The sequence below is a fragment of the Neoarius graeffei genome, chromosome 17, assembly GCF_027579695.1.
Source record: "Neoarius graeffei isolate fNeoGra1 chromosome 17, fNeoGra1.pri, whole genome shotgun sequence".
Lineage (NCBI taxonomy): Eukaryota > Metazoa > Chordata > Actinopteri > Siluriformes > Ariidae > Neoarius > Neoarius graeffei.
The window spans coordinates 33,894,324-33,921,178 of record NC_083585.1 but is presented as its reverse complement, the minus strand read 5'-3'; the positions used below and the strand labels follow the sequence as shown (position 1 = coordinate 33,921,178).

The 26,855-nt window shown below is 40.3% G+C and overlaps 1 protein-coding gene across 3 annotated transcripts in view; it reads left to right on the top strand.

Annotated features, from left to right (window-relative positions):
* Positions 1-9,366: 9,366 nt before the first annotated feature.
* Positions 9,367-26,855, top strand: part of si:ch211-137a8.2 (uncharacterized protein LOC777613 homolog) — a 32,497-nt gene continuing 15,008 nt past the window's right edge. For all 3 annotated transcript variants that reach the window (XM_060944073.1, XM_060944074.1, XM_060944075.1), the window contains exons 1-5: positions 9,367-9,575; positions 16,901-17,146; positions 17,307-17,457; positions 17,858-18,040; positions 18,382-18,519. In XM_060944073.1, coding sequence (XP_060800056.1) covers positions 16,983-17,146; positions 17,307-17,457; positions 17,858-18,040; positions 18,382-18,519 — 636 coding nt within the window. In that variant the 5' untranslated portion in view covers positions 9,367-9,575; positions 16,901-16,982. The remainder of the gene's footprint in view (positions 9,576-16,900; positions 17,147-17,306; positions 17,458-17,857; positions 18,041-18,381; positions 18,520-26,855) is intronic.

Sequence of the window (26,855 nt, the reverse complement as noted above, 5' to 3'; positions counted from 1 at the left end):
TCCCTTCACTGGCTTCCAGTAAGCTACAGAATTCACTTTAAAGTATTGCTGCTGGTGTACAAATCTCTAAATGGTACAGGGCCCAATTACCTCTCTGATATGTTGCAGCGGCCTAACCCAATCAGATCTACCAGATCAAAACAGAAAAATTTACTATTAAAACCAGTTGTTAAAACAAAGTATGGTGAAGCAGCTTTTAGCTACTATGCAGTACAGCTATGGAACCAACTGCCAGAGGACATTAAAAATGCTCCTGCTGTTGGCAGTTTTAAATCTAGGTTAAAGACCAAGCTGTTTTCAGATGCTTTCTGTTAAATAATTAATATTGTCTTCTTTTTTTATAATTTTTACTTTCTCTGCATGTTTTAAATTTACTTTAATTTTAACTTTATTCTATTTTATTCTTTATTCTATTCTGCTGGTTTCTTTTTTTTCTCCTCCTATTTCTACTTTATTTTATTATTTTATTTCTACTATTGTTTAATTCTTATTATTTTCTTTTAATTCTTTTAATTAATTGTTTTAGAATAAAAATAAAATTATTTTATGTAATTTTATTTCTCTATTGTTTACTGTTTTTGTTTATACTTCTGTAAAGCACATTGAACTGCCATTGTGTATGAAATGTGCTATATAAATAAACTTGCCTTGCCTTGCCTTGTGGGGGAAACCGGAGCACCCAGAGGAAACCCACGCGGACACGGGGAGAACATGCAAACTCCACACAGAAAGGCCCTCGCCAGCCACGGGGCTCAAACCCGGGCTTTCTTGCTGTGAGGCGACAGCGCTAACCACTACACCACTGTTAGTAATTACCAGTAATACACACCGCCTAGCGGCCAGTGTTAACATGGGCATAGCGGACGCGGGGGACATGTCCCCCGCATTTTTTGTATTTGTGCCCTCTGTCCCACGCACTTTTTACAGCCATTACAACCACTCAATTCATTTTTAACATGTGGAAACGTGTTTTTCCGAGCCACCTCTAAACGCATCATGAGCAGGCGGAGCTAAGGCGGCAAACAAACACTGCTGTCGTATGTGATCATTGACACTTTAGAAAATATTGTATGAGTATCTTTGGTGTGATTCAGCTCTGGGCAGTGCTTCTGTATGTTCATCAAACCAGCCAAGAGACTAAAGACTTTAGACAGTTTTTTTTTTTCAAACAAACCGTGTAAGTTGAGTAATGCTGTTGAATGTAGATAATGTTTAGCTAAAAGATGACAAATAGATGTCAATTTAGTTAGTTAAGCTAGCTAGCTAACTTAGAGCCGGTAGTAACTAGTTACATTTACTCTGTTACATTTACTTGAGTAACGTTTTGGATAAATTGTACTCTTAAGAGTTGTTTTGTTGCAAAATACATTTTACTTTTACTTGAGTAATATTATTCTAAAGTAACAATACTCTTACTTGAGTAATGTTACTATTTTGGCTAGTCTAAGATTACTCACTTCTGGGTAGAAAATAAGAATATAAATGTATTTGTGTTCCTTTGACTGTTATTTTTGTAAAGATTTAATTTATTTTTGTGGTAGTTAAAGTTTAAAGTACATGAATTTGCTAATTATTATTACTGTATTCCTAATTCTATTTCAAAATGTTGCTTTCCACATATTTTTTTATCTTTATTGCCACAATAGAAAGAGCAGGGTGAGAGAGGAGGCAGTGGACCAGAGGCCAACAGGGATGATTATGCAGGGTCACAGGTGAGAACAGAATATAACTAGCTATGTCACTACTACTATTCTTAATTCTATTTCTAAATTTTACTTTATAGATTTATAGATTTTGACTTTAGCTTTTGATAGTATATCATTTTTAAAGAACTAAAGTCGGTTCCCTGGTGCTGTGCTGTTTGTGGTTATGTGGTTCTTTAGCTGCTAAGGAGAGGTGTAATTGAATGCGAGAGGATGATAAATCACTCAATAGACCTCTGAACAATTTGTCCCCCTCACTTCTAAAATGATGGCTACGCCCCTGTTAGTATTTACCAGTCATACACGCCGCCTAGTGGCCAGTATTAGTAATTACCAGTCATACACACCGCCTAGTGGCCAGTGTTAGTAATTACAGTCATACACACCGCCTAGTGGCCAGTGTTAGCCGGTAAAGAAATAAAACAAAAGAGGCTGGTTGTGGTAGAAGAAAATTCTACAACCCAGAAACAGATGGGAGCTCCGCTTTTAGGCAGTGCCTAAATCTATATATTATCTACAGTAACTGTGCAAAAGTCTTAGGCACATGCAAAGAAATGCTGTAGATTACAGCATAAAGATGCCTTCAAAAATAAAGAAATGAAATGTTTCTACATTTAAGAAATATTATAAAGGGCAGTAAGCAGTAATAAATGAAACGAAGACAATATTTGGTGTGAGACGACCCTTTGCTTAAAAAATAGTCTCAGGCACAATGAGTGCAGTTTTATAAGGAAATGAGCTGTAGGTTTTACTGAGCGTCTTGCAGAACTAGTCACAGTTCTTCTGGACACTTTAACTGTCACACTTGCTTCTTAATTTTGCAGCAAAACCCAGTAGCCTTTATTATTATTATTATTATTATTATTATTATTATTATTATTACTTATCTCATGTAATATACTGCTTTCTTTACTGACATAAAACATGTATTTTCTGTAACATTTCATTTTATGCTGGAAATGTAAAATGTTTTTATTCTGACTCAACAATGTAGAAGTCATAAAATAAAAATCTATAACAAAATTTGTACTTAAAAAACAAAAACAGGGTGCCTAAGACTTTTGCACAGTACTGTAGAACTCAGTTCATGTCAAAGAGACAGGATTTTTGGCAGGCGATCTTCAATGTTATACCTTAAAGTAAAATTACAGCGATATGCAGTCCTATCAGAGAATATGATTTGGTATGAGAAAAGACGCACACAAAGTTACATACAGACATAGCTTAATTATGGGGATTTTCTTGGCCTGTAGAAGAGTCATGGTTGAACCACTTCCAGGTTATATGCATTGATTTGCTGCGTGCCGATTTGTCAAAGAAAAAAACTTCATATACAGGTAAATTAAATTGTACCTATTAGAAATCTAAGTCTTACCTGGCTGGGCATGAAACCAGTGCTCCCCGCCGCAGGCACCCAGGTTAAAGGTGGTCTGATAGTAAGTGACAGGGCCACAGCAGTGGAAAGTGTTATAACAAGCTGCTGTATCGTTGAGGCCCGAACAGGGTGCAGGGAAACCCATCACTGGTACCCCGCTAACCTGAGGGGTAAATCCACTCGCTGAAGGCAGCCTCATGTTACTAAAATCTTCTTTAAAGCTCTGCGATGCTGATGAAAGCTCTGCATGCGTGTGAGGTTCAGTCCTTTCCCCGAGAATGTAATCAATAGTGAAGTTGGAGAACTTCGGTGCATCCATGTTCATGTCTCGGTTATCTTCTAATCAATGAAATCCTCGTTCTGGTAACTCTCAAGTTCTTCTGTTCAGTCTGAAGTAAGACTGATATTTATTCTCTCCACCATCTTAAGTCCAAGATTAAGATTAATAAGTCCATTACTGGTCAATTATCACCTCTGTGTTCAGTGGAGGTACAAAGGTTCTTCAAAGGCCTACTACAAAGCAATTATCTTTTGATATGACACTTAAAGGGGCTTGAAATCCTTTGTACTTCTAGGTTTTGATTACTTTGACACTTTTCTGTTCAAAAACTAAAAACACTCAACTACAGTAAGCTTATCACACAGGTCTAATTAAATATTTCAAAATATGAAACGTTAAATAGCCTATAATGTAGGAACAATAATAAGGTGAAGTGTACTTTCGATTGTAATAGTAGTTTACTCGATATATTCTAGTATGATCGCACAACCAAATACTAATGACGGTTATAATCGATTATTTGTAGCCAGTGTATTAAAACCAATGCAGTTACTGTTTCCTATCTGTTCATGGGTGACAAGAATATCGACACACACACACATATATATATATATATATATATATATATATATATATATATATATATATATATATATATATATATATATATATATATAAATTCTGAGTCATTCTAGGAACAAAATAATGAAATCAGCCAAATGAAAGAGCTTTAAAAATTAGAGTTTGTCGTTGTCGATCATTCAAAGCAATTTGAAGTTTTATCAAACTTTCACTTTATTAAGTGTGTGGAACATCAGATAAGTCCGCATTAACCCATGTAGCCTGGTTTCATGACCTCAGACTCTGATGGGCTTTAAAATGATGGCGTCACGTATTGATGTTAGAAGTTCAAAGCCCAAATGCGAAAAAAGAGCAGCGAATTTCTCTGAAGTTTGCGAGATGAAAGTCGACTTGCTGTATAGACGAAAGTCTTGTGATCATCTTGAATAAATGGGGTGTGGACTAGTTCTTTGTTTATCGGTTTTATTCTGTAAAGGGTGATCGTGCAGGTTACAACACACTAATTGTTGCTTATTTCATTAATTGACAGAAATAGGACTCAGTGACTCGAAAGTACAGTCGCGCCCTCAAGTGAAATATAAAGTGTGACAACGTCGCCATCTTTTTGTTTCACATGGAGGTGCAAGTTTTTCAAGGAGTAATAACTCGTTTTTGTTTGTTTGTTTGTTTGTTTGTTTGTTTGTTTGTTTGTTTGTTTGTTTTGTGGGTATTTTTTTGGTTGGTTTTCAAAGTTTTCAGCACGAAATTATATGCATAATTGTACAATACTACAGTATATACAGTAATCCAGTTAGAATACAGTTATACAGTATTATACAAGTAATTTCAACTTATACCATTTAGATATGTTTATATACTGTATCTCTGACTGGCAGTACTGTTATGAACAGAATTTGAAAAGTCTACTCCAATTAAAATACTCAAATTATTGTGATCTGATCCTTTTTTCTCATAAAACATGCCAATAAATTGAGATTAACTTAAAAGTAATAGATGAAAAGTAATGTTGAAAACACAGGTCTTTCCCACAAGGACTTTATTACAGTGCTATATAAATCACTTTAATAACACCCGCCTACATTTTCAACCGAGTTTCAGCTGTTTTTAAAAAGCTATCTGCATAGGTTTAGAAAAGACTTAATGGAAAATATTTGTGATCATGATACAGCTCTTTCAATGGCTATCATTTTGGAGTGTTTTATACTAATTAATTATAAATCTGCAGAACAGATTAAGAGTGCAATATTATCCAATAGATAGAGGTCAAAAAATCAAAGCAACAGCAGCCCAGGCATTAAAAACATCAACATCCATCAAAGCGACACTGGCTAACAATGAAAATAGCACAGTACAGCACCACATGGTGCAGACTAAAAGATCATTTCGCTGAGCACAGCATTGAATTATGAATTGATGTGACCCATTTTCAGTTTTGTGATACACATTTCTGTGAGTAGCAAGCACACACAAGTATGAGCCTCCACTATTGCAGTTAGGATTCAATTCAGGCCAACAGGCAATTAGCAAAGGCATAACATCTTTCAAGCAGAAATGCATGCTTATAGTGAGGGCTCAGCAATGGCTCTGGTCTGAACACGTAACATAGGTTTCACTGAAACAGACATGAATCCAAAAATGGCCAAAAATAAAAAAATTGATTCAACTGTGAAACATCTAAACAGGTTTAACACAAATGTAGAAAAAAATGGGAAAGAGAAGCCTGTTGTTATTTAGTCTTTAGTATTAAAAAAAAGAAATAGATGGATATTTACTGAAATATAAAGGTCCTGTTTAGAATATATTCAGTCCAAGAGTGTTGAGCCATAACAAAAGGCCAAATAATATAATGCAAAGGGAAGTAAAAAAAAAAATACTGAGGAAGGTATACAACAATGTATGCTACCACTGTGCATCATGTGTCACACATTAATGTTTATTAAACTGCAGCTGTTCCTAAAAGAGGATATTACACAGTTGTGCAAAGATATGAGGTTTATCTTCGATTGGTGAATGTATATATCACGAGCGAGTGAAGGAACAAATCAAAATATTTTCAATACGAGAAGATAAACTTCATATCTTCACGCCACCGTGTCATATTCTTCATATTATATGGACACATCCACACACAAAAAAATATGCAAATTAATCAAAAGTATTTTAATTTTGAACTGGTCCGCCATTTTGACAACTCACATCAAATCAGCTGGAAAACACTGGGAATTACATCATCAGCATGAAATACTGAGAATTATTATACATACAGGACACTTTTTCGATGGAATAAAAACATATATTCTATTCCCTTATAGCGGGTTCCATTCATTTCATTTGATAGCATGACAATATTGTTAGCATATCGCTTATCCTACATGTATTACATCACTCTGCCCAATGGAGAATGAGTGTTGAATATGGTTTATGATACTGCGTTGCTGTCAAGACAATACAACATCTCACATTGGAGACATAAAACTTCCACGCGAGCAAGCGACTATGACAATTGTAAACAAACTTGTCTTCACCTTGTTCAGTATCATGCTAGCTGAATGGAATATATCTGATATACCATGGAAAAAAAGCTAGCCAATATTATTTAAATGTCACTCAGGTCCGCATGTATTTCATATGAAAAATGTGAGTTTTTCAATACAAGAAGATAAACTTCATATCTTCAAGCCAACATGTGATTTTATTTTTATTATTTAAACACATTCACAAACAAAAAGTACCCAAATTTATCAAAACAATTAACTGATTTCCTCATGAGTGACATACAGAGATTTATGTCACGGTTTTGGTTTTCCATGTCCCGGATATAGCTCATATGAAAAATATGAGTGGTGTATTTCCCAGTAAAACACTCATGTCCATATCATATAGCACCTTATTTCACCTCAGTACTCATTACAGTTCAATTGGTTAACCTAGATAAAGAAACTGTATTCAAGATCAAATGTTTCCTTGATTTGGAAACATTTACTTTCATAACATTTACCTTGATTTACTTTAGGAATGAGAAACAAGCAAAACTTGTTGTCTCAAGCCATTTTAGGCTGCAGAGTACTGATGATCAATCATCTGTCCTGGCAAACCTTTCATTACTCCTCTCAAAAGGAATCCTGCAAAATACATCAAAAATTATTGGATCTATTTAACATTTGAGTGCAGTATAAACGTGAAAGGTAATTGGTGCGAGGACATGACATCAAAGCCTTTGCGGTTAGGCTAACATGGGGCAGCCATGGCCTGAGGTTGGGCTAAAGTGCTCTTGAGCAAGGCACCTACTGTAACCCCAACTGCTCCCCGGGTGCTGTAGCATAGCTGCCCATTGCTTTGTGTGTGTGTGTGTGTGTGTGTGCGCGCCCCCTCATTGCTCACTTGTGTGTGAATGTGTGTTCACTGCTTCAGATGGGTTAAATGCAGAGGAGGAATTTCACTGTGTGCTTAAGATTGTGCTTGAGTGTACGTGCGACAAAGGCTTCTTCTTCTTCTATGTGATAGGTGCCTTGCAGTACAGAGCACTGCCAGAAGAGAGCGCTCTCATATTAAAATAAAGCCTTAAAGGAGAACCATTACAATGAAAACACTGAATGACTCATTGTAAGAGTGGGACTTTTTGAGTAGGTATACACAGAGTCCTGCTCATGAATTAGCTTATTTACTTACTCGTTGTGGCCACTTTTTGATTAATGTATGCTTTGCTTAAAGATGACGTGTTAAGGCTGATTCTTTAATTAAAGTGTTACCCTTCATTGAGATGTGTTATGGAGACATATTGGGAGCACGTGCCTCCCATTTCATTACTGCGAGCACGCGGATGCTAACGAGGATATTAAGCGCGCGTGAGCTTTATTGCCGTCCATATGCTGATTTAAAGCAAGCCTTTGAATTGTTTATCAGTTGCAAGGCAGCATGAGATTGCACAGCTCGAGATGGATGTAAACGAACAGTACTCAAATAAAATGACTTTCATTCCTAAGCTCCCAGTAATCTCCCAGAGTGCTCCATGGGCGCGTTATCCTTGCAAGAGAGCACAAATTATCCAGAAAGGCACAATTTACGAAATGCATAAAACTGAAGTCAGTTGTGCACACGAAATAAATAAAGAGATGTTTTGTAGCGTCTCTAAAGGTCTATAACCCGAGAATCATTTTGTTGAAGAGAGAGGCTGATATTATTTTTTTTCATGAACAAAACGCGCATCCGTGCACCTGTGTTACAGGTGAAAGGCTCCCAAACACACCAGTCCCCCAACACAAACATTTGTGTATTATCCACCCATATTTAATGCGTGTGTAGGATTTTCATGGTAACTCCATCATCCAGAGCATCTGTCTCTAAACCAGATCAGTAATGTTCACAGGAACAGTGATGCTATAAACATTGACATGTCATTATTAATACAGCGTTTGATTAGCAATCGAACCACACCATTCGTTTTTATGTAATGACATTGTGACAGTAAAGTTTACCTTTGTGTCCATTCTGTAATAAAGCCTGTGACCTCCTGACCTTTACACCTCATTGGACACGTGCTATTGTTTTTCGTGGCTGGGCCATTCTGAGAGCTCATCTTGCCTGTACAATTAAAGTGGGAGTTCAGCAAATAAATCCAGTCCATTGCATAATTATAGTGTGTTTTGTTCATAATGAGCCGAGTGAGTAATCCTTCAGACGGGTGCAGGAAATTATCCCAGAAGGAACCCTAGCCATGCAGGGAATGAGTGAGAGCTTCCACGTCCTGTTCTTCCTGGCTGGGTTAGGAGGCTATCTGTGTGAGTGCTGCATGAGTGAAGGTTGTCTGGCAGATCTCAAAGACGCTGGTGTGTTGGCACACGATCCTCTTCGGTTCTGATCAAAGCCGCTAAATGGTGTCATTCCGTCTTGTCATGTTTGGGGCCAGTGCTTGTCACAGAGTAAGGCATGCCCCTGAGGGTATCTCCTTTGTTCCTCTGTAATCAGCAAAACAAAGCTTTTGGAAGGGTTGCCTGCAGCTCTCCAGGGGGGAAAAAAATAGTTCTTAGGTGGCTTACATTAAAGAAGAATAAGAGCACAGCGACCATGTGTTTTTGTTTGTTTAGACGTAACTGGAAAAGAAGAGCAGTGTTTTTGATAACGTTATTGAATTATAGAGTACAATTATTAGTCATATAAGCAATATTTTGCTTGAATTACATGGAACAAAAATCACTTCATACTTTTTTTATTTAGGCCAATAAAAACAACAGGCTCAGCGGGCAAATTTTGTTTACTGGTTAAATAACGTTATTATGGAAGTCCTACTGACTTAGCTCTGTCTGCACTGGGAATTAAACAACTAGAGATAAAAAAAAAAAAAAAAAAAGGAAAAAAAAGCAAATCACGTGAACCGGGGGCGTGGTTTCAGACTACCTGTGTCAGGTGATATTTCGGCTTAACTGAAACTCTCATGCATTTGCTTCTTCACCTGTGTTTATAAGGTGGTTTGAGTGTTCTGTTTTAAGAAAAATTGGAGTTTATATATTGCGCTGTGTTGTGCGTGTTTAAAGACTAGGATCTGTAATATAGTATTGTTTTGAGGATATTATTTATGTTCGTTATCAAGTCGTATGGAACTTAATTAGGTTCTGCAGGAAGTCGGGAGCATCCACAAGTAAGTGTAGTGTTTACTCTCAACTATCATTCTTATCGATGATATCGGGAAGCTTTAGAGTATGGAGCAGAAACATTAGTTCGATGTTGAGAGACTGCAGTTTACTTAATTGCGTGATTAAATATTTATAGACGACACGAACATCGTCTGTTGTCCCAAAAGTATTTGAAAAAGGTTTTTGTTCTATGTTCGTAAGCCTTCATTAAGCCTGGCATTCTTGTGTGATCTATTCTCTGGCCTTAAATCATTGCTGTTGTTCGGCTAGAGCTTGTTGCTCAACCAGCTCTTGCATTTTCTCGGTTCTTCGTTGTTTTAAGACTATATGTTTATAAATAACAGCCTGCCTGTGGCAAAGTTGGTATGTCATTGTTGGTGTATGTCAAGTCAGCCACTTGGTTGCCTCCTGGGTGTCTGTGAGTCCATTCATTCGTTTTAACCTGTGAAATGTGATGCTGAGACCCATTTTGTGTGATCAATGAAGGGACATAGTGCACTGTACTGCATTAGAACTGGACTTTACCTATACTTTCATGTATATCTTTTTTATATCACCTATTAATACATCAAAAAAATACTATTAAAGTGTCATTAATTGCATGTACTCTTATCCAGTATTCAAGCTTTTCACCTTTTACTGACGTTTCTACTTTGTTCAACATGTAAAGCTCATTGAAATGAGACTTTGGGGGCTTTGATCATTTTCAATAGGGTATAGCTTTCCTCTGTCTAAACAATCTTAATGCACAAAAGAGGCATAGTGGCAAGGCATTTTCATATGTGTCAGTTTATATATATATATATATATATATATATATATATATATATATATATATATATATATATATATATATAGTGTGTGTGTGTGTGTGTATGAGATCATTTTGAACAGAATGTGCTAAAATCATGTAGCTGTATAGTCTGGCTTGTAGTGGGTTAATTTCCTCTTGAGCCACTATCTCAGTTTAAAGGCTAAATACGCTTTGCTGTCCCAAAGTTCAGTTTGTATAGTTTATAGCTCATGCAGGCTCAGGAGGATAGAGCCATTTACCTGCTCTTGCCTAAATCCATCAAATGTCTCTTATCAAGTCTCCAGAAAGCCGTGGTATGTCAGACTATTCCATCCAATTTCCACTTTTGTAATTGGTTTGATTAAATATTTACAGTTGCTTTGGTTCATGCTTCTGAATTAAATCTAGTGAAGGAATTAGAGTGCATATTAGTCTTTTGGTAAAGATTTTCTAATGGGCACCTTAAGCTTAAGAGTTTGTACTCAACATGAAGTTATTGTATGAAATATGAGAACATGGTAATAATGTCCATGTGAAATAATGGAATTCAATGGTAAAATATTTTGCATTTAACCCAGGATTCCATAGACTGCCCTCCTCTTTCAGAGAGACTCCTCCAACTCTCTTCATGAATGTTGTCCTGTACCAGAACTAATTGGCCTTTCAGTTTCATGCTCTTTGGTTCTATTGACATCCAGCAGAGCCCTAATGAGCACCCACTTCATTGTGATTATCGGCCAGTTTCAGGCCTGCTGTATGAAACTCCCAGGGCTCCTGGGCAAAAGAGAACCTGCTCTCAGATTTCACCAAAATAACATTATGGTGGCTGCACACACACCTCCCTTTTAAGAGATGAGTGATGGTGTGTTGATTCACTTCTGCATACAGGCTTTAATGGTAGTGTGATTTGAGCATTTTAGGACTGTTCTTAATGCAAATCAGTTTCATTTAGCTAAATTGATTTGAGAAATGTGTACCCACACACTTGATCTTTAACACATGCATTCTCCCCTCCCCCCAGAGAGAATGCCCTTGCTTCAGGGTATGACGTTGCTACGTCACAGACAGACACACTCTGCACAGAGAAACGTGCTGTCTGTCCTTGAGTGAATCCTTAGCTGTCAGGTGAATGAGGTTCAGTTATTCTCCCTCAGCTTTACACCTGCTATGAGCCTGTTGGCAAAAGAAGCAGAGCTGAAATAACAAACTCTAGTCATTCCACACGTGAAATCAGAGATAAACTAAATTGATTTCTCGGATGATCATAGTCTCTGTGGTCCATATTTTATTTTAGTAATTTGAAAATGACCTGGTGGGAGTCATTTTGCATACAGCTAGACTACAATCTGAATATGTGACTATTCAGTAAATCTCATGTTACAAGCTTCTGTGCAAATGAGGAATGCTTGTGAATGTCTGTAAGCTTGATAAAGAAATATAAAACCAGTGTGTTTGCCATCATGACACTTCATTACACCTGGATTTACAGGTTTGGCTGGACTTGGTTTTGGGTCTGGTTAATGTATAATTCTAGGTTGGTAAAGGTCTGAATTTCTTCTGATCTCCATCCAGTTGCTAATCTCTATATATGCTGCACATATCAGGCAGCCAAGTAATTCCTCAAGCAAATTCCAAGCCATTGTATTAAGACTATGTGAAGATGATAAAAACTCTAAGTAGCTATTTAATCCTATACTTCAGACTTGGGCTGTGCATTTAGACCAGATAAGTGTATAGAGGGTCTGTGTTAACAGTGTAGGACCTACATTTTCTGTAAAGGGACAATGATGTATTTTAAGTAGGTCCCATGAGGCAGGAGCAGTTGAAATGAGTTTGCTCTACTTGTTGCTCTCCCCAATGTATCTTCTCCTGCATAGCTTGGTCTCTATGGGAATCGGGGGGAAGGGGAGATCAGGTGTCCTGGCACCAACCTCATCTCCCTGTCCGGACACTGAGAAAGGCCTGTTTGTTCCTCATTTGGGCTTGTGGCAGTGATGAGACAATGAGTGCAGTCTCTGAGAGGATGGGAAGGGAGGACAGAGGTGTGGGCAAAGAGGGAAGTGGATGGATGTGGAGGAAGAGTAAGCCATGGCTTCCCAACTCTATCACTTCTCCGAGCCTGTCCCCAGAAATGCAGATGGGTCCCCTTTAAGCTGCTTCTGCCCTTCTTCCTAGTGGCACAGAGAGGAGTGTGTGGTACTCTGTCACCACACAAAGGTGTATATGTACACCCATCTCTCATTAAATGCATCTTAAGGTTTACATGGCTTTAAATTGTCCAGTGGTTTTGAATATAGTACATCCATCTTATCTGTTAATCAGTGGGTCTCTGCAATAATAAAAATACTGTAAGTCCTAGCAACATTTAAGAGTGGTTGATGCCAAACTGAGCTGACTTTATGGAACATGGGTTATACAGTAGTGTGGGCAGTTTGTAAGATCACTTTGAACAGAATGTGCTAAAATCATGCAGATGTGCTTGGCTGATGGTCAAAACTACAGGCCACAGATATTGTTGTTCAGCCATTAATAAGGTACATTATGTGGCCAAAAGTGTGTGGGCACCTCTCCCTAATTGAGTTCAGTTGTTTCAGCCACGTCAGTTGCTAACAGGTGTATAAAATCAACCCCATAGCCATGCAATCCTCAAAGACAAACATTGCAGAATGGGTGGTATTGAACTTGGTGGCTTTAAATGTGGCACAGTCATAGTATGCCACCTTTTCCACAAGTCAGTGAAGTTTCTGTCCTGCTACATGTGACCTGGTCAACTGTAAGTGCTATTATTGTGAAATGGATGCATCTCAGAGCAACAGCAGCCACGAAATGGCAGGCCATGCAAACTTGTAGAGTGTGGCTGCTGAAGGCTGAAGTGTATAGCATATTTAAAAAAAAAAAAGCCTATCCACTGTTAGAGTTCCAAGCTACCACTGGAAGCAATATTGGCATATCTAAAGCTTCATGAAACTGGTTTCCATGGCTAAGCAGTTGCACACAAACCCAAGATTACGATGTGTAATGAGCCAATTGGAGTGGTATAAAATGCTCCTGCACTAGACTCGAGCAGTGGAAACATGTTTTCTGGAGTCGTTAACTGTGCTTTACTGTCTGGAATTCTTAAATGTAGAATTGTTAATGGTTCTAATACACAAACTGATCAATAAAATGAAAACCGAAACCTTATCATATATCAAAGGTTGAGATGCTTTGACGCTAATGGTTTGTCAGGCAGTAAAGGATATGCTTAATGGCTCTGAAGTATGAACACCACCGTTAATTAAAACACCCCTATGAATGAGCACTAAGCTTTTAAACTTAAAATTAGGAAGACGCTTTTCTAAATATAAAACAACGACCAATGCAAATTTGTCCTTTGCTTCTGAGCAGTCATATTAAGCTTGTGTGTTAGGAGGTTGTTTCAAAGTCAGAGTAATTGGGTCATTTTTATATGCCATTGAGCAGCAATAGTGATCTTCCCGGTTAGATTTACATTGACTGTGTATGTGCTCTGCACAGAGTGAACTCCTCTTCAAAGTTCGCTTGGTGCCAAACCATAAAAAACCATAAAGTCATGGAGTGATCTGGACTTCACTGATGCACTGAGACCATCATTAGGTTTTTATCTGTCTCTGAGACTGGAGTTATCATTGCTGCCTCACCTTTTGTCCAAGGCTAGATCCCCAGCAGTTTGAGTGTTTATTCATCTCCGGCTCATTCAAATGCAGGCTGTGTTATGGAAAAGTACCCAGATGCACTTGCTTTGCCTAAGCAAAGCCAACCCCTGGACAGTGCCTAAATGAGAGATAAGGTATCCATAATGTTTGCCTATTATATATCCGACAGTGCTTCATTTGTGTTTTGTTAGCTTAACTTCTACCTGTACTAGACCAATTGTCAAAGCATGTGCAGGATGTTTTCCAGGAAAGACAAGTTTTAACCAGTCATCATGTCACTGAATGGTCTGACCTGAGGTATAGGTGTATTCTCTGACTAATTATACTGGATTTGTAGTGGTACATATAAGAAAATGTGGCACCTTTTGTCCTGGATGTTAGACCAGTACAAAAATTTCTGGGGTGGAATTTGTTTAGAAGAATCTCGATTGAAACGCATGGAAATGAAGATTGGTTTGTTTGTTTTTCCCTTCTTGCTGTCGTTATGCATACCTTTTTAGTAAGGTGGGTTCACATTCTTGTTCCACACAGAACTGGTTGGAATAACCTCTGCGGTTCATGTCTTGCCTGCTGCTGAGCTTTGGAGTGACATGTAGACAATGTTCACATTAGCACTCAATTTTTCTCCTTGGCTTGACCAAGACTCTTCATAGGTTGTGAAAGAACAAAACCACAGACTTCGATTTTCAACTCCAGTACCTCAAGACTCGCTCCAATGGCTTAATGGGTTCCCCTGTGGAATGCTTGCTGCATAGCTGTACATTCAAACCCTGACAAATGAGTCATTTCAACAGAGCCAGAAACCTGAGTATACCTGAGGTGCAGTTGACAGAGGTGAAAAGCAAAATTACAGATAAATGATGGCTTTGTTGCTGACTGATGGGTGCTAAAGGCTTGAAGAGACCAAGTTATGATAGAAGACAAGTCTGTTTATAAACCCAGACATAGTCTGTGCTATTATTCCTGCATGGGGTGTGACTGAGAAAGGGGATTAGCCTTGTGTGCAGTCTGAGACACACTAAACTCTCCTGTGTACTGAAAAATAGGCTCTGACTTTAGCCACAGACACTTGAGTGCAGCACTTTTGATTGACAAAGGCCATGGCCCTGTGTGGCCCATCTTGCTCTGTCTAGCGCATTTTGGAGGTATGAAAGCGAGGAAAATCTATGTGGTGCTTTCCCCTTCCAGGGCTGAGGTGGCAGCCTCGTAACTCTTTTGGGTAATGGGTATAAGGCTGATTTATGGGCATTGAAGTTGTATCCCAAAGTCCATAAGTATTTTTCCATCTAAGGTGCCTAAGCTGTTGCATCAGGGTCAGTCATACAAAGTCTAATTTGTTATCTGCTTAGACAATGATTTTGTGGGTAGAAGATTAAAAATTCAAACCAGCTTCAGTGAAAGTATAGTTAAATATCATTGACCTTGATTAACACTTTAACTCTCAGGGTTGTGATTTGATTTTGTGTACAAGTGAGTTCCCCCCCCCCCAACATGTTCTATTAACTTCAACACTTATGCAAAATGGTGAGGAGATGAAAGAGGTTAAAGGGGTTTGCTCACCCTTCCCAGAATCCTCTCACTATATAACGCAGTTGCCGGTTTTAATGCTAGCAATATTCCAAAAACAACCCACTACAATTTGGCAACATTTTAAGATGTAGACCTTAAAGTGTTCTGAGAAATGGAAGATCCTTTATCAAAGTATCTGTGTTTAATTTCTTTCAGCCAATCCATTCCACTTTCCTTCCGTTATTCCATTATAAAGGACCTGAACTGGCCTTGGCTAGAACAAGAGTGCACATTTTGTTCAAAGCTTCCATGTATGGTACACATATGGACAATAAGTCCAAGATGGGTTTCAAAGGGATCACTTGCAGTGAATCTGTGGTGCTTTTGCTGCACAAAGTACTAACGGAGTAGCAGTTACCTGCTTTCAAAACAGTGCTTAGATGTACTATGTAAACAAAAACAATGAACTGGATTCTGGGAAAGCTGAGTCAGCCCCTTTTTATTAGTGCACTTGGCATTAATGCAGCATAGCCCTTGCTGGCCTTTGCCCTAGGTTATATAATGGGCTAAAGAGATCTTCTTGACTAACGTATATAAATTGATTTTCAACCTTGCATAGCTAAACATAGGATGCAATACTGCAAAAGCACCAGGGTAGATGTGCAGGAGAGCTTGATTGTAGCATCTCCTCCCAGCTCCCTTTTAAAGCCTCTAGGCCAGAATACCTGCTTTGACGTCTGGGTAGCCAAAGCCAACATTTTAAATATAGTTCAGTAGGATTTTCTTAGATGGTTTTAGGAGTCTTAATTTAGCTCGCATTTCTTCTAGGGAGCTCAGACCTTAAGACAACCTGGAAGGCCAAACTTGCTTGCATCATTTTGTTGTTCTGTCTACATGGTTAGATGTTGGCCAGTCATGCAAGGATGCTATCAAGCATATATCCCCATAAAGAATGTTGCTTGATATTCATCAACTTTGTGTAGAAACAAGTGCAGATTTAAACACTGATTAATTGTAGACACACTATAAATCGTATTTTTAAGGAATCCATCAGTAGAAATGCACACAGATTGAGACTGATAAGAGAGATGAAGAGAACTTCCTTACTTACTATAAGTTAGTGAGAAGTTGTAGCTTAACATTTTGACAATTAAGACAACTGTATTTAAAGTGGTTGCATAGCTTGGGTATGTGTATGCATTTAAAATATTCCTTAATGTCTAATTATGCTTCCTCCCCCTGACTTGCCCAGATAAAACAAACGGGGAGTGCAGACCACATTTGTTAAGGACATCACAGAACATTTTATATTTTCTCTTCTTGATCTCACATCTTGCTGTTTTCTTGCTAACAGGTGACGCTGGGTGCTGTCAAGGAAAACAGTGCTCAAAGCCACTCCAATTTTGCACATAGAACATGATAAAGGGAACAATGAGATGCACAAGCACACTGGCAGCATGAGTACTCAGAAGGCTTTAGATTGGTACACTGAAGCATTTGACTTGGTTAAAGACCACCCAGGACATGATGGTCTACAGGACTGGTTGTCACTAGCAGACTTGAGCGAAGATAACATGTTCTCCCTTGAAGGCTGTGTACAGTAAGTAACTTGTGTTTAGAAAAATGAGCATACAATGCATTGCTTACATACTGGTATAGTTGACACTGTGTACATTGCTTCAAATATGATGAAAAGTAAGCTGTTGTATTGATCTGTGTGTATCGTTTCTGTCTCCCTGATCGATGTACCTGTGTATTAGATTGGAGAGGAGGTGGATACTCTGGCACAGGTTTATGAAGGAATACTCTCGTTTGGATGATTGGTTACGATTGGCAGAGAAATCAGCTGCTTCCCCAAAGTCCAGCCATGTGCTATACACCACAGCCAAAGAGGAACTGCAGAAGTTTGAGGTGAAGTGGCCACCACAGTGACACCTTTCCAACATTTTTACCTGAGGATACCTGACCACAGAAATAAAAAGCTCCATGTAAATTTTGAGTAAGAGGAACTTGCCATACATTTTGACATGGTCTGCAGTAAAGGTGGATATCCTAACACATGCAAACCTTGCTTAATACTATAAGAGCCTAAAAATCTAGGATCACTTGCAGTAAAAGTAAATGATCCCAAATCATAATAATGGCACGTTTATCAAGCAGTGTTGCATGCAAGAGATCATTGACACCTATCCAATCCCACCTGATTCTCCCCAAAATCAAATGCAAAAATACCCTTATGTGCTGGCTCTGTATGGGTTTTTCATTCATATTGTGTTTATTCATAAACCAACTGGTGTAATTCTGTCCCCAGAGTTTGCGCACCGAGGCTAGGCTGCGCTTGACCCAGCTGGACAGCCTGAGCCAGACAAGCCACATCCTGTTAGGGCTGTTCATGGGCTCAATGAAGACCAGGCTGATAAATATGACCAAAGAATGTGGGCAGCGCTGGGACAAGCTAAGCACCACTTTGGACACTGTGTGCCGTCGGTTGAAGGTACATAGGGTTCCAATACCTCTGCTTAGTCATGAATGTAAAATGATCTATACATGTGTACCTCCTAAATGCCTAATGAGATCCACTATTTAAGAACATGTTCACCCAATTTTAATCTCCTCACACCATCACTTTACTATACATTGATGTTTTATTCTCTGTAACCTCTGAATTCTTTTAGCCTAATCTTAAGTCTGACTGTATCAGATCCACACATGTCCATAATGATAGCCCCCCCCCAGGTGCAATAGATTGATTGATTGATTGATTGATTATGCTATATAAAATATGTGGACAGTCGGAGTCCTACATTACTGTCCATGTGCCTGTGTTTCCTATAGCACTTTGTGTTCCAGTGGGAGGACTTTGAGAGGCAGCAAGAGGAAATGGCCATCTGGCTGGCTGACATGGATCTGAAGCTGACGGAGGTGGAGCATTTTTCTGAAATGAACACCTGTGCCAAAATGCGACAACTTCAGGTACACACAATTTTTACCAAAGTTACATAAGGGCTGTTTCACAATCACAGTTGTCTTTTTGAATAACACTGTGTGTGTGTGTAACGCGCACACTTTACAGGGACGTACCAGCCGTACCTACAGTACTAATGTCTCTTACAAACTTAAGTGCCAAATGCAGGCTCTGTTTTGACCTTGTGGTCATTTAATTTAATTCTACTTGGATTTTACTGGTTAAATTCAGAATTGCAGTTTTAGCACTAACTACGTTTTACTTTGGGACATGTATTTTCATTCACAATAGAAAGATATTTAAGTGGAAGTTCCCATTTAGTTATTTATTTAACTATGCTTCTGACTGGATCCTTTGTCTCTCAAAAAATGTCCTCTCTGGAAAGCTCACTGTATGATGAGGTTTTAAATGATTATTTTAAGAAAATATTTGTCTCTTTTGAAGCAGAATTGTCTGTTGCACAGTTTTAAAAAATAACTAAATTAAACAGGACTTGAAATGGTGTCCATCAAAATGTCCCCTCCAGAAAACCGCAAGGATTCACCACTTCAGTTATTAGTTACAAACATTGCTGCACAGTATTTGAACATTTATCCTTAAAATCACATATATTTTCAGCAGTTTTTCACTTTGCATACCTTACACTTGTAGATTATAAGAAAATGGGTCAATTTTAGAAATGCACTATATGCTGTCTTCTCACCACAAGTAACGTCCAGTATATGGCCTATAGCTTTGAAATTCTGCAGTTAATTTCCATATCAAAAGGTAATTTTTGGTAGCAGAGAAACAAATGAGGGTGGGTTGTTTTTTAAACTACTATGGACCTGAATACCCGGATTGTGAAACAGCCCATAGAAACAAGCACAGGTTTAAGTACACTGACATTTGAGGGAATCTGTCTGATTCATGAAACAACAAAAATCAGTGGTGATCTGGGCGCAATTGATGAATAAACTTCAGCTGCATGGAACGAAGCTCTCACCCATAAGTCCCTTATTTGCATGCAATATGCATACAACACATCCCAATTTACCATCATGTACAGTACCAATCAAAAGTTTGGAGATTCCTACTCATTCATGGTTGTCTGTGGGTCTCCCCTCGCATCTGGACTATTTTCTAGATTGTAGAGCAATACTGAAGACATCAAAACAATGAAGGAATGTATGTAGGAAACGTTTTATTTTAAAGTTTCATATTTTAGATTCTTCAGAGTATCCACCATTTACCTTGACCCTTTGCACACTATTGACATTATCTTAACCAGCTTCATGAGGTAGTAACCTGGAATGCTTTTCAGTTAACAGGTGTGTCTTGTCAAAAGTTAATTAGTGCAATTTCTTGCCTCCTTAATGTGTTTAGAGGTCATCCATCCATTATCTGTAACCACTTTATCCTGTGCAGTGTCGCAGACAAGCTGGAGCTTATCCCAGCTGACTGGGCGAGCGGTGGGATACACCCTGGACAAGTCGCCAGGTCATTGCAGGGCTGACACATATGGCCCTTTTCCACTACCCTCTTTCAGCTCACTTCAGCTCACTTCAGCCCGACATGGCTCGCATTTCGACTACCTTGGAGCAGCACGACTCGGCTCGCTTCAGCCCTGCTTAGCATCCAAAACTCGCACGGTTTTGGAGTTGGGCTGAAGCGAGCCGAGCCGAGTGGGGCTAAGGGCGTGAGCAGACACTCCCCTGTGCACTGATTGGTGAGGAGGAGTGTCCTCACATGCCCCGCGAGCACGCTGGGATCTGTAAACACCGTAAACCTGGAAGAAGAAGAATTACGAGAATTTCTGAAGCCTTATGCGCCTCGCCTCATCTATACGCTCTTGCCAGTATCTGCTGGTGTTGTCGGTGACAACAAGCCACAGCACCAAGACCAGCAACACTAACGACTCCATGTTTATTGTTTACTATCCGGGTCGTGAGACTACCGCTTAAAGGATATGGGACGTGGATTTTTACCTGGGCATAATTATGTATAAAGGACATAAGAAATGCCATCTAAATCACTGCAGGGCGTCAAAAATGTGAAAATCGCCACATTTATTCAAGTTTTTTTTATACATCAGTATAAAACAAGGATTCGTTAATTAGCTAGGTGGTCACGTGACCCGTGACGTCACAAAAACTTTCCAAGGAGCCAGCGCTTGGGAATCTAATGTAAACAGGTTACCGAAATGGACACCATCGACAGTGACATTCCCGATGTTTCACAGAGATGTGAAGTTGGACCCTATCAATTCGAACCAATAGCTGGAAATTCACATGAACATAGATCATGTCTTTACTCTGACAGGTCAGATGATTCTGAGAGTGAGAGTTCATTCAATCCCCATGAAACTGAAAGCGGTCGGCTCGATAACACTTCCTGGTAAGTTAAAAACAATTCTGCTCAAAGGCTAATAATCTGTTGAAAGAAGTATTATTTTTGTATCATACATTGAAAGTTCATCATAGATCTAGCTAAAGTCCATTTGCAAGCTAGTTGTTTTTTTTTTTTTTTTTTTTTGGCTGATATTTTTCGAGATTGAGATACAATGCTTCCAGAGTCTGAGATGAAAACATTCAAAATGGCAAAATGAGTCAGAATTATGATGATAAATAATTGATACACCCAAAATTATTATACTAATCCTTACCTCGGCTTTCAGTCACTTAGCGCAGAGGTCTTCAACAGGGGGGGGTTGCGAAATCGCACCGGATCACTCATATCAACAAAAATATTCCTGCCCTGTCCCCTGGCCTCCGTGCAGGGATGCAAACAGCGCACCTTTCGGCGGATGCCGCCTTTTTCACGGCTGAATCGTGCAGATCCGATTTAAAAAAAAAAAAAAAAAAGCGATATACTTCATGTTTCATGAATTAATAAGGATGAGAAAAAAACAGTTTAAATCGGGAAGCTGCGCACATTTGTGCAGCCTGGCACAAATGTGCGCAGCTTCCCGATTTAAACTACTTTTTTTTTTTTTTCTCATCCTTATACTTCCTGTTTCATGAATTAATATCGCTCAGTACCTGAGTATTAATGTTGAAAGAATCCTCAGTGAAATGGTCCGAACACAGTTTGTGGGAAACAGTAGGTGCAAGGTTTTTTTCAACAGATGTTCTGTAAAGTTATCCTACCTCTTGGATTTGTCCTACGAAGCCTACTGCGCATGCGCGAAGCCTACTGCGCATGCGCGAAGCCTACTGCGCATGCGCGAAGCCTACTGCGCATGCGCGAAGCCTACTGCGCATGCGCGAAGCCTACTGCGCATGCGCGAAGCCTACTGCGCATGCGCAGGTGAGCCCACACTTTCCTCAGCTTCGGGTCCTTGGGGAATGCAAAAAAACTTACTCCAGGGCATTTCCCACTGGAATTATTGCAACCATAAGCAGCACAATACACCATGATGTCCAATGTATGATGTCCAATGTACTTTAAAAACTATAAAAACAATTTTCTTGTCATCCACTTCTCCATTCATCTACCCACTTGTGCTGTGCCCGAAAGTTTTTGTGACATATCACGTGACGGCGGCTCTTCCAGTTGCAAAAAATGCATATCGGAAGTCGAGCAGAAATGCCATATAATAATCACGAATATAACGATTTTGCTGAATTTAATAGATGATTTTGTTTGTTGATGCAATTAATTCATATTTTTAATGGAAAGAAACTGATATAGCGTGCTTTTTATGTTTCATGTCCCATATCCTTTAAAAGATCACTGTCACTGTTTGCGCCGCCTAACGACATCACGTGACGTCCACCCACTTTCGCTAACTCCACCCAATGTGTCCACCCACTTCCAGCCAGCACGGTTCAGTGCGGTTGTAGTCGAAATGCAACTCCAACAGCCCCACTCAGCTCGACTTAGCCCAACTCAGCCGCGTTGGTAGTGGAAAAGTGGCAATAGACAACCATTCACACCTATGATCAATTTAGAGCCACCAATTGACCTAACCTGCATGTCTTTGGAGTGGGGGGGAACTGGAGCACCCGGAGGAAACCCACACAGACACGGGGAGAATATGCAAACTCCACACAGAAAGGCCCTCGTGAGCCACTGGGCTTGGACCCAGAGCCTTCTTGCTGTGAGGCGACAGTGCTAACCATTACACTGCCGTGTTTTGAGATAATCAAACAGTAACAATTATTCACTGAAGGCAAGGTAAATATGGGTGAATAACCAGGACAAAGTTGGTTATTATTCACTGAGCCTGAGGCAGAGAATTGTTTTCGTATAAATGCACAGGTGATTTTTAAATAGGATTTTTTTTTTTTTAATAAAATCCTTTATTTCAAAAGTGATCTGCAAATGTAATAAAGGCACAGCACAGACTTGTCACTTGTCTATGCAAGGCACATAAAATACTTTGTTTTGAAGTAATTAAAATAAATCTCAATTTCCCCTTTGAATAGTTTTAGACCAAACATCATAGCATCCTTTGTGCTTTTAGGAACAGCATTTTCTTTCATTGTGTATAATTCTTCCTCACTTATGGTGACAAAGCGATTGGTAGCCATTTTGCTGAGTCACTCAAGGTGATAGGTCAAGAAATTTGGACCATTTTCTCAGTAATCCATGCATGCAATTTATCACCTGCATTTTTATACAAAATAGTCATATTCAGCAACTGTAGTACCAGTAATCCATATTGTCAAGAAAACTGCTCAGCTAAGTAAAGAGAAAGGAGTCCATTGTTTACTAAAAGACAGGTTTTTGGTTTTAATTAATAAAATAAACATTTCACTTACAAGGTGTCCAAACACTTGACTGGTGCTGTACAACTAATTTATATTAAACGTGTCCTAATTTATGCACACGTGATTGACAACAAAAGGAAAGCAATCAGCAAGCTACAGCTAGCTTTTGAGGAAAAAGGGGGAAATGCAGCATTTCAGTGAAACTGGGGTAGAGCTGCTTGTATGTCAGGTTGCTGAAAGTGCAGATATATAAAAAAAAAAATCTCTCTCAATCAGCTGGATAGTACAGTGGTAATGCTCACTGACTACGACGCAGGAGATCGGGGTTTGAATCCTGGTCGGGGCAAAACATCATCCAGTCATACCGGCTCAGACATCGCCCGGGTCAACAAGGTCTGCGTCAGTTGCTAGGGAACCAGGGCAAACTGATGAGAAATGGGCTACTGGAACAAGACATCGATGGATGAGGACAGAAAATACGGATTTGCTGGAATGCTACTATACAAGCAATCCCAGAGAGAGGGGATACATGCAGCGAATGTGGGACCATTGGATACTTCGAAACCCACAATCAAGGCTAACAAAGGCTATTAGCCCAGTGTTCCAACATCTGTAATCGAAATCTACTATCACAACTAGAGATTAATGAAATACAACAACGATGCTACGGCAAGGGGGAGCCAGGAAGACAGGTCAGGGGGGAGATGTCATCATTGGGTACCAAGCCCCAACACCTAAAAGCCTGCTGACCTGAGAAGGAAGATCGTGACCCAACTGGAAACCTGGAGCCCCCGACAAATACCGAAGCTTCAGAAGATCTACTAGTAGATGTGAATGCTGCTCTGAAGACAATCTCCACAAGAACTATCACTGAGACCAACAAGCTGATACAGCAACAGTAATCATGGAGATGCTTGGACACAAGGTGGGCTCAGGACATAACAAACAGTATCCACCATGGAAGAGACGATTAGAGGCCAAGATAAAGGCAGCACGGAGAGAAGTTAGCCAGCTAGCTGAACTACAGAAAGGGAACATGGTGAATAAAGGGGCACCCAGGAAGTACAACTCACTCTCCATACCAGAAACTGCCAAACAGCGACTAACAGCTCTGGCCACCCGGTTGAAGAGATACACCAAGGAGGGAGAGGCCAGGAGAATAAACAAGCTGTTCTCCACTGAACCAGCCAAGGTGTACTCTCAGTGGCAGGGGAACAACAACCGGTCAGACCCACCAAGAGCTGAGGTGGAAAAATACTGGAAAGACATATGGGAAAGAAAGGCATCACACAACACCGATGCCCAATGGTTAGTGGACCTAAGAGCTGACCACAGCAACCTCCCAGAACAAGAACCAGTAACCATCTCAATGGCAGACGTCCAAGAAAGAGTGTCAAAGATGAAGAGCTGGACAGCACCAGGCCCCGATATGATCCAGCAGCACAGATGAACCAGCTGCTGAGGGATGGAACCCACCCAGAATGGCTGACCCAAGGCAGGACAGTCCTAATCATGAAGGACCCCCAGAAGGGACCCATCCCATCCAACTACCAGCCAATTACCTGTCTCTGCACAACATGGAAGGCCCTGTCAGGCATCATTGTGGCAAAAATGAGTAAGCATGTGGCTCAATACATGAGCGAGGCACAGAAAGGAATTGGCAGTAACACCAGAGGAGCCAAGCACCAGCTACTGGTCGATAGAACAGTCGCCCGAGACTGTAAGAAGAGACAGACCAACCTGTGCACTGCCTGGATTGACTACAAGAAAGCCTACGACTCAATGCCACACACATGGATACTGGAATGTCTGGAACTGTATAAGATCAACAGGAACCTAAGGACCTTCATCCAGAACTCAATGGAAATGTGGAAGACAACCCTAGAGGCTAACTCAAAACCCACTGCCCAAGTCAACATCAAGTGCGGCATATACCAAGGAGATGCGCTATCACCACTGCTGTTCTGCATAGGCCTGAACCCCCTCAGTCAGATCATCATGAAGAGCGGCTACGGGTACCGATTCCGTAGTGGGGCAACAATCAGCCACCTGCTCTACATGGATGACATCAAGCTGTATGCCAGGAACGAGCGAGAAATAGACTCGCTGATCCACACCACCCGGATCTACAGCGATGACATAGGGATGTCATTCTGATTGGACAAGTGTGGCCGGATGGTCTCAAAGAGAGGCAAGATGATCCAGACTGAGGGGATTGACCTACCAGAGGGCAACATAGGTGATATCCAAGACAGCTACAAGTACCTTGGCATCCCACAGGCTAATGGAAACCATGAAGAGGCCACAAGGAAGTCAACCACAGCCAAATACCTCCAGAGAGTAAGGCAGGTCCTGAAAAGTCAGCTGAATGGTAAGAACAAGGTCTGAGCCATCAACATGTATGCACTACCAGTCATCAGATACCCCGCTGGTATCATAAACTGGCCAAAGGAAGAGATAGAAGCCACAGATATCAAAACTAGAAAGCTCCTCACCATGCATGGAGGGTTCCACCCCAGTCCAGCACCCTGAGACTATACACTAAGCGGAAAGAGGGAGGCCGAGGGCTAGTGAGCGTCAAGACCACGGTCCAGGATGAAACCTCGAAAATCCGAGAATACATCAGAAAGATGGCCCCAAAGGATGAACTGCTAAGTGAATGTCTCAGGCAGCAGAACCCTGATGAGAGTGCAGAGGAGGAGGAGGAACAGACAACCTGGAGAGACAAACCCCTACATGGCATGTACCACCGTCAGATAGAGGAAGTGGCTGATATCAAGAAATCCTACCAGTGGCTGGATAATGCAGGACTGACAGACAGCACAGAGGCACTAATCATGGCAGCACAAGAACAGGCCATAAGCACAAGAGCCATAGAGGCCAGGATCTACCAGAGTAGATCAGATCCAAGATGCAGACTGTGCAAAGAAGCCCCTGAAACAGTCCAGCACATAGTAGCAGGGTGTAAGATGCTAGCTGGATCAGCGTACATGGAGAGGCACAACCAAGTGGCTGGGATAGTATACAGGAACATCTGCAACCAGTATGGAATAGAAGTACCCAAGTCCCAATGGGCCATACCACAGAAGGTGGCTGAGAACAACAGGGCCAAGGTTCTGTGGGACTTCAGCTTCCAGACTGACAAACGGATCCTGGCTAACCATCCGGACATAGTGGTGGACAAAGAGCAGAAGAGCATGGTGGTGATAGATGTGGCGATCCCAGCTGACGCCAACATCAAGAAGAAGGAACATGAGAAACTTGAGAAGTATCAAGGGTTGAAAGAGCAGCTGGATCGGATGTGGAAGGTCAAGGGTTGCGTGGTCCCCGTGGTAGTGGGGGCACTTGGGGCAGTAACCCCCAAACTGGGAGAGTGGCTCCAGCAAATCCCAGGAACAACATCTGAAGCCTCAGTCCAGAAGAGTGCAGTACTAGGAACATCGAAGATACTGCGCAGAACCCTCAAACTCCCAGGCCTCTGGTAGAGGACCCAAGCTTGAGGATAACATGGATACCACCCCACCCCCCACCGGGGGTGAGAAGGATGGAGATGTATATATATATTTTTTTTTGGTCATAAATGGGGAGCTTAAAATGAAAATTGACAAGACAAAATTAATTTTTAAAAGTTTCGGTATTGGGAAGATTGG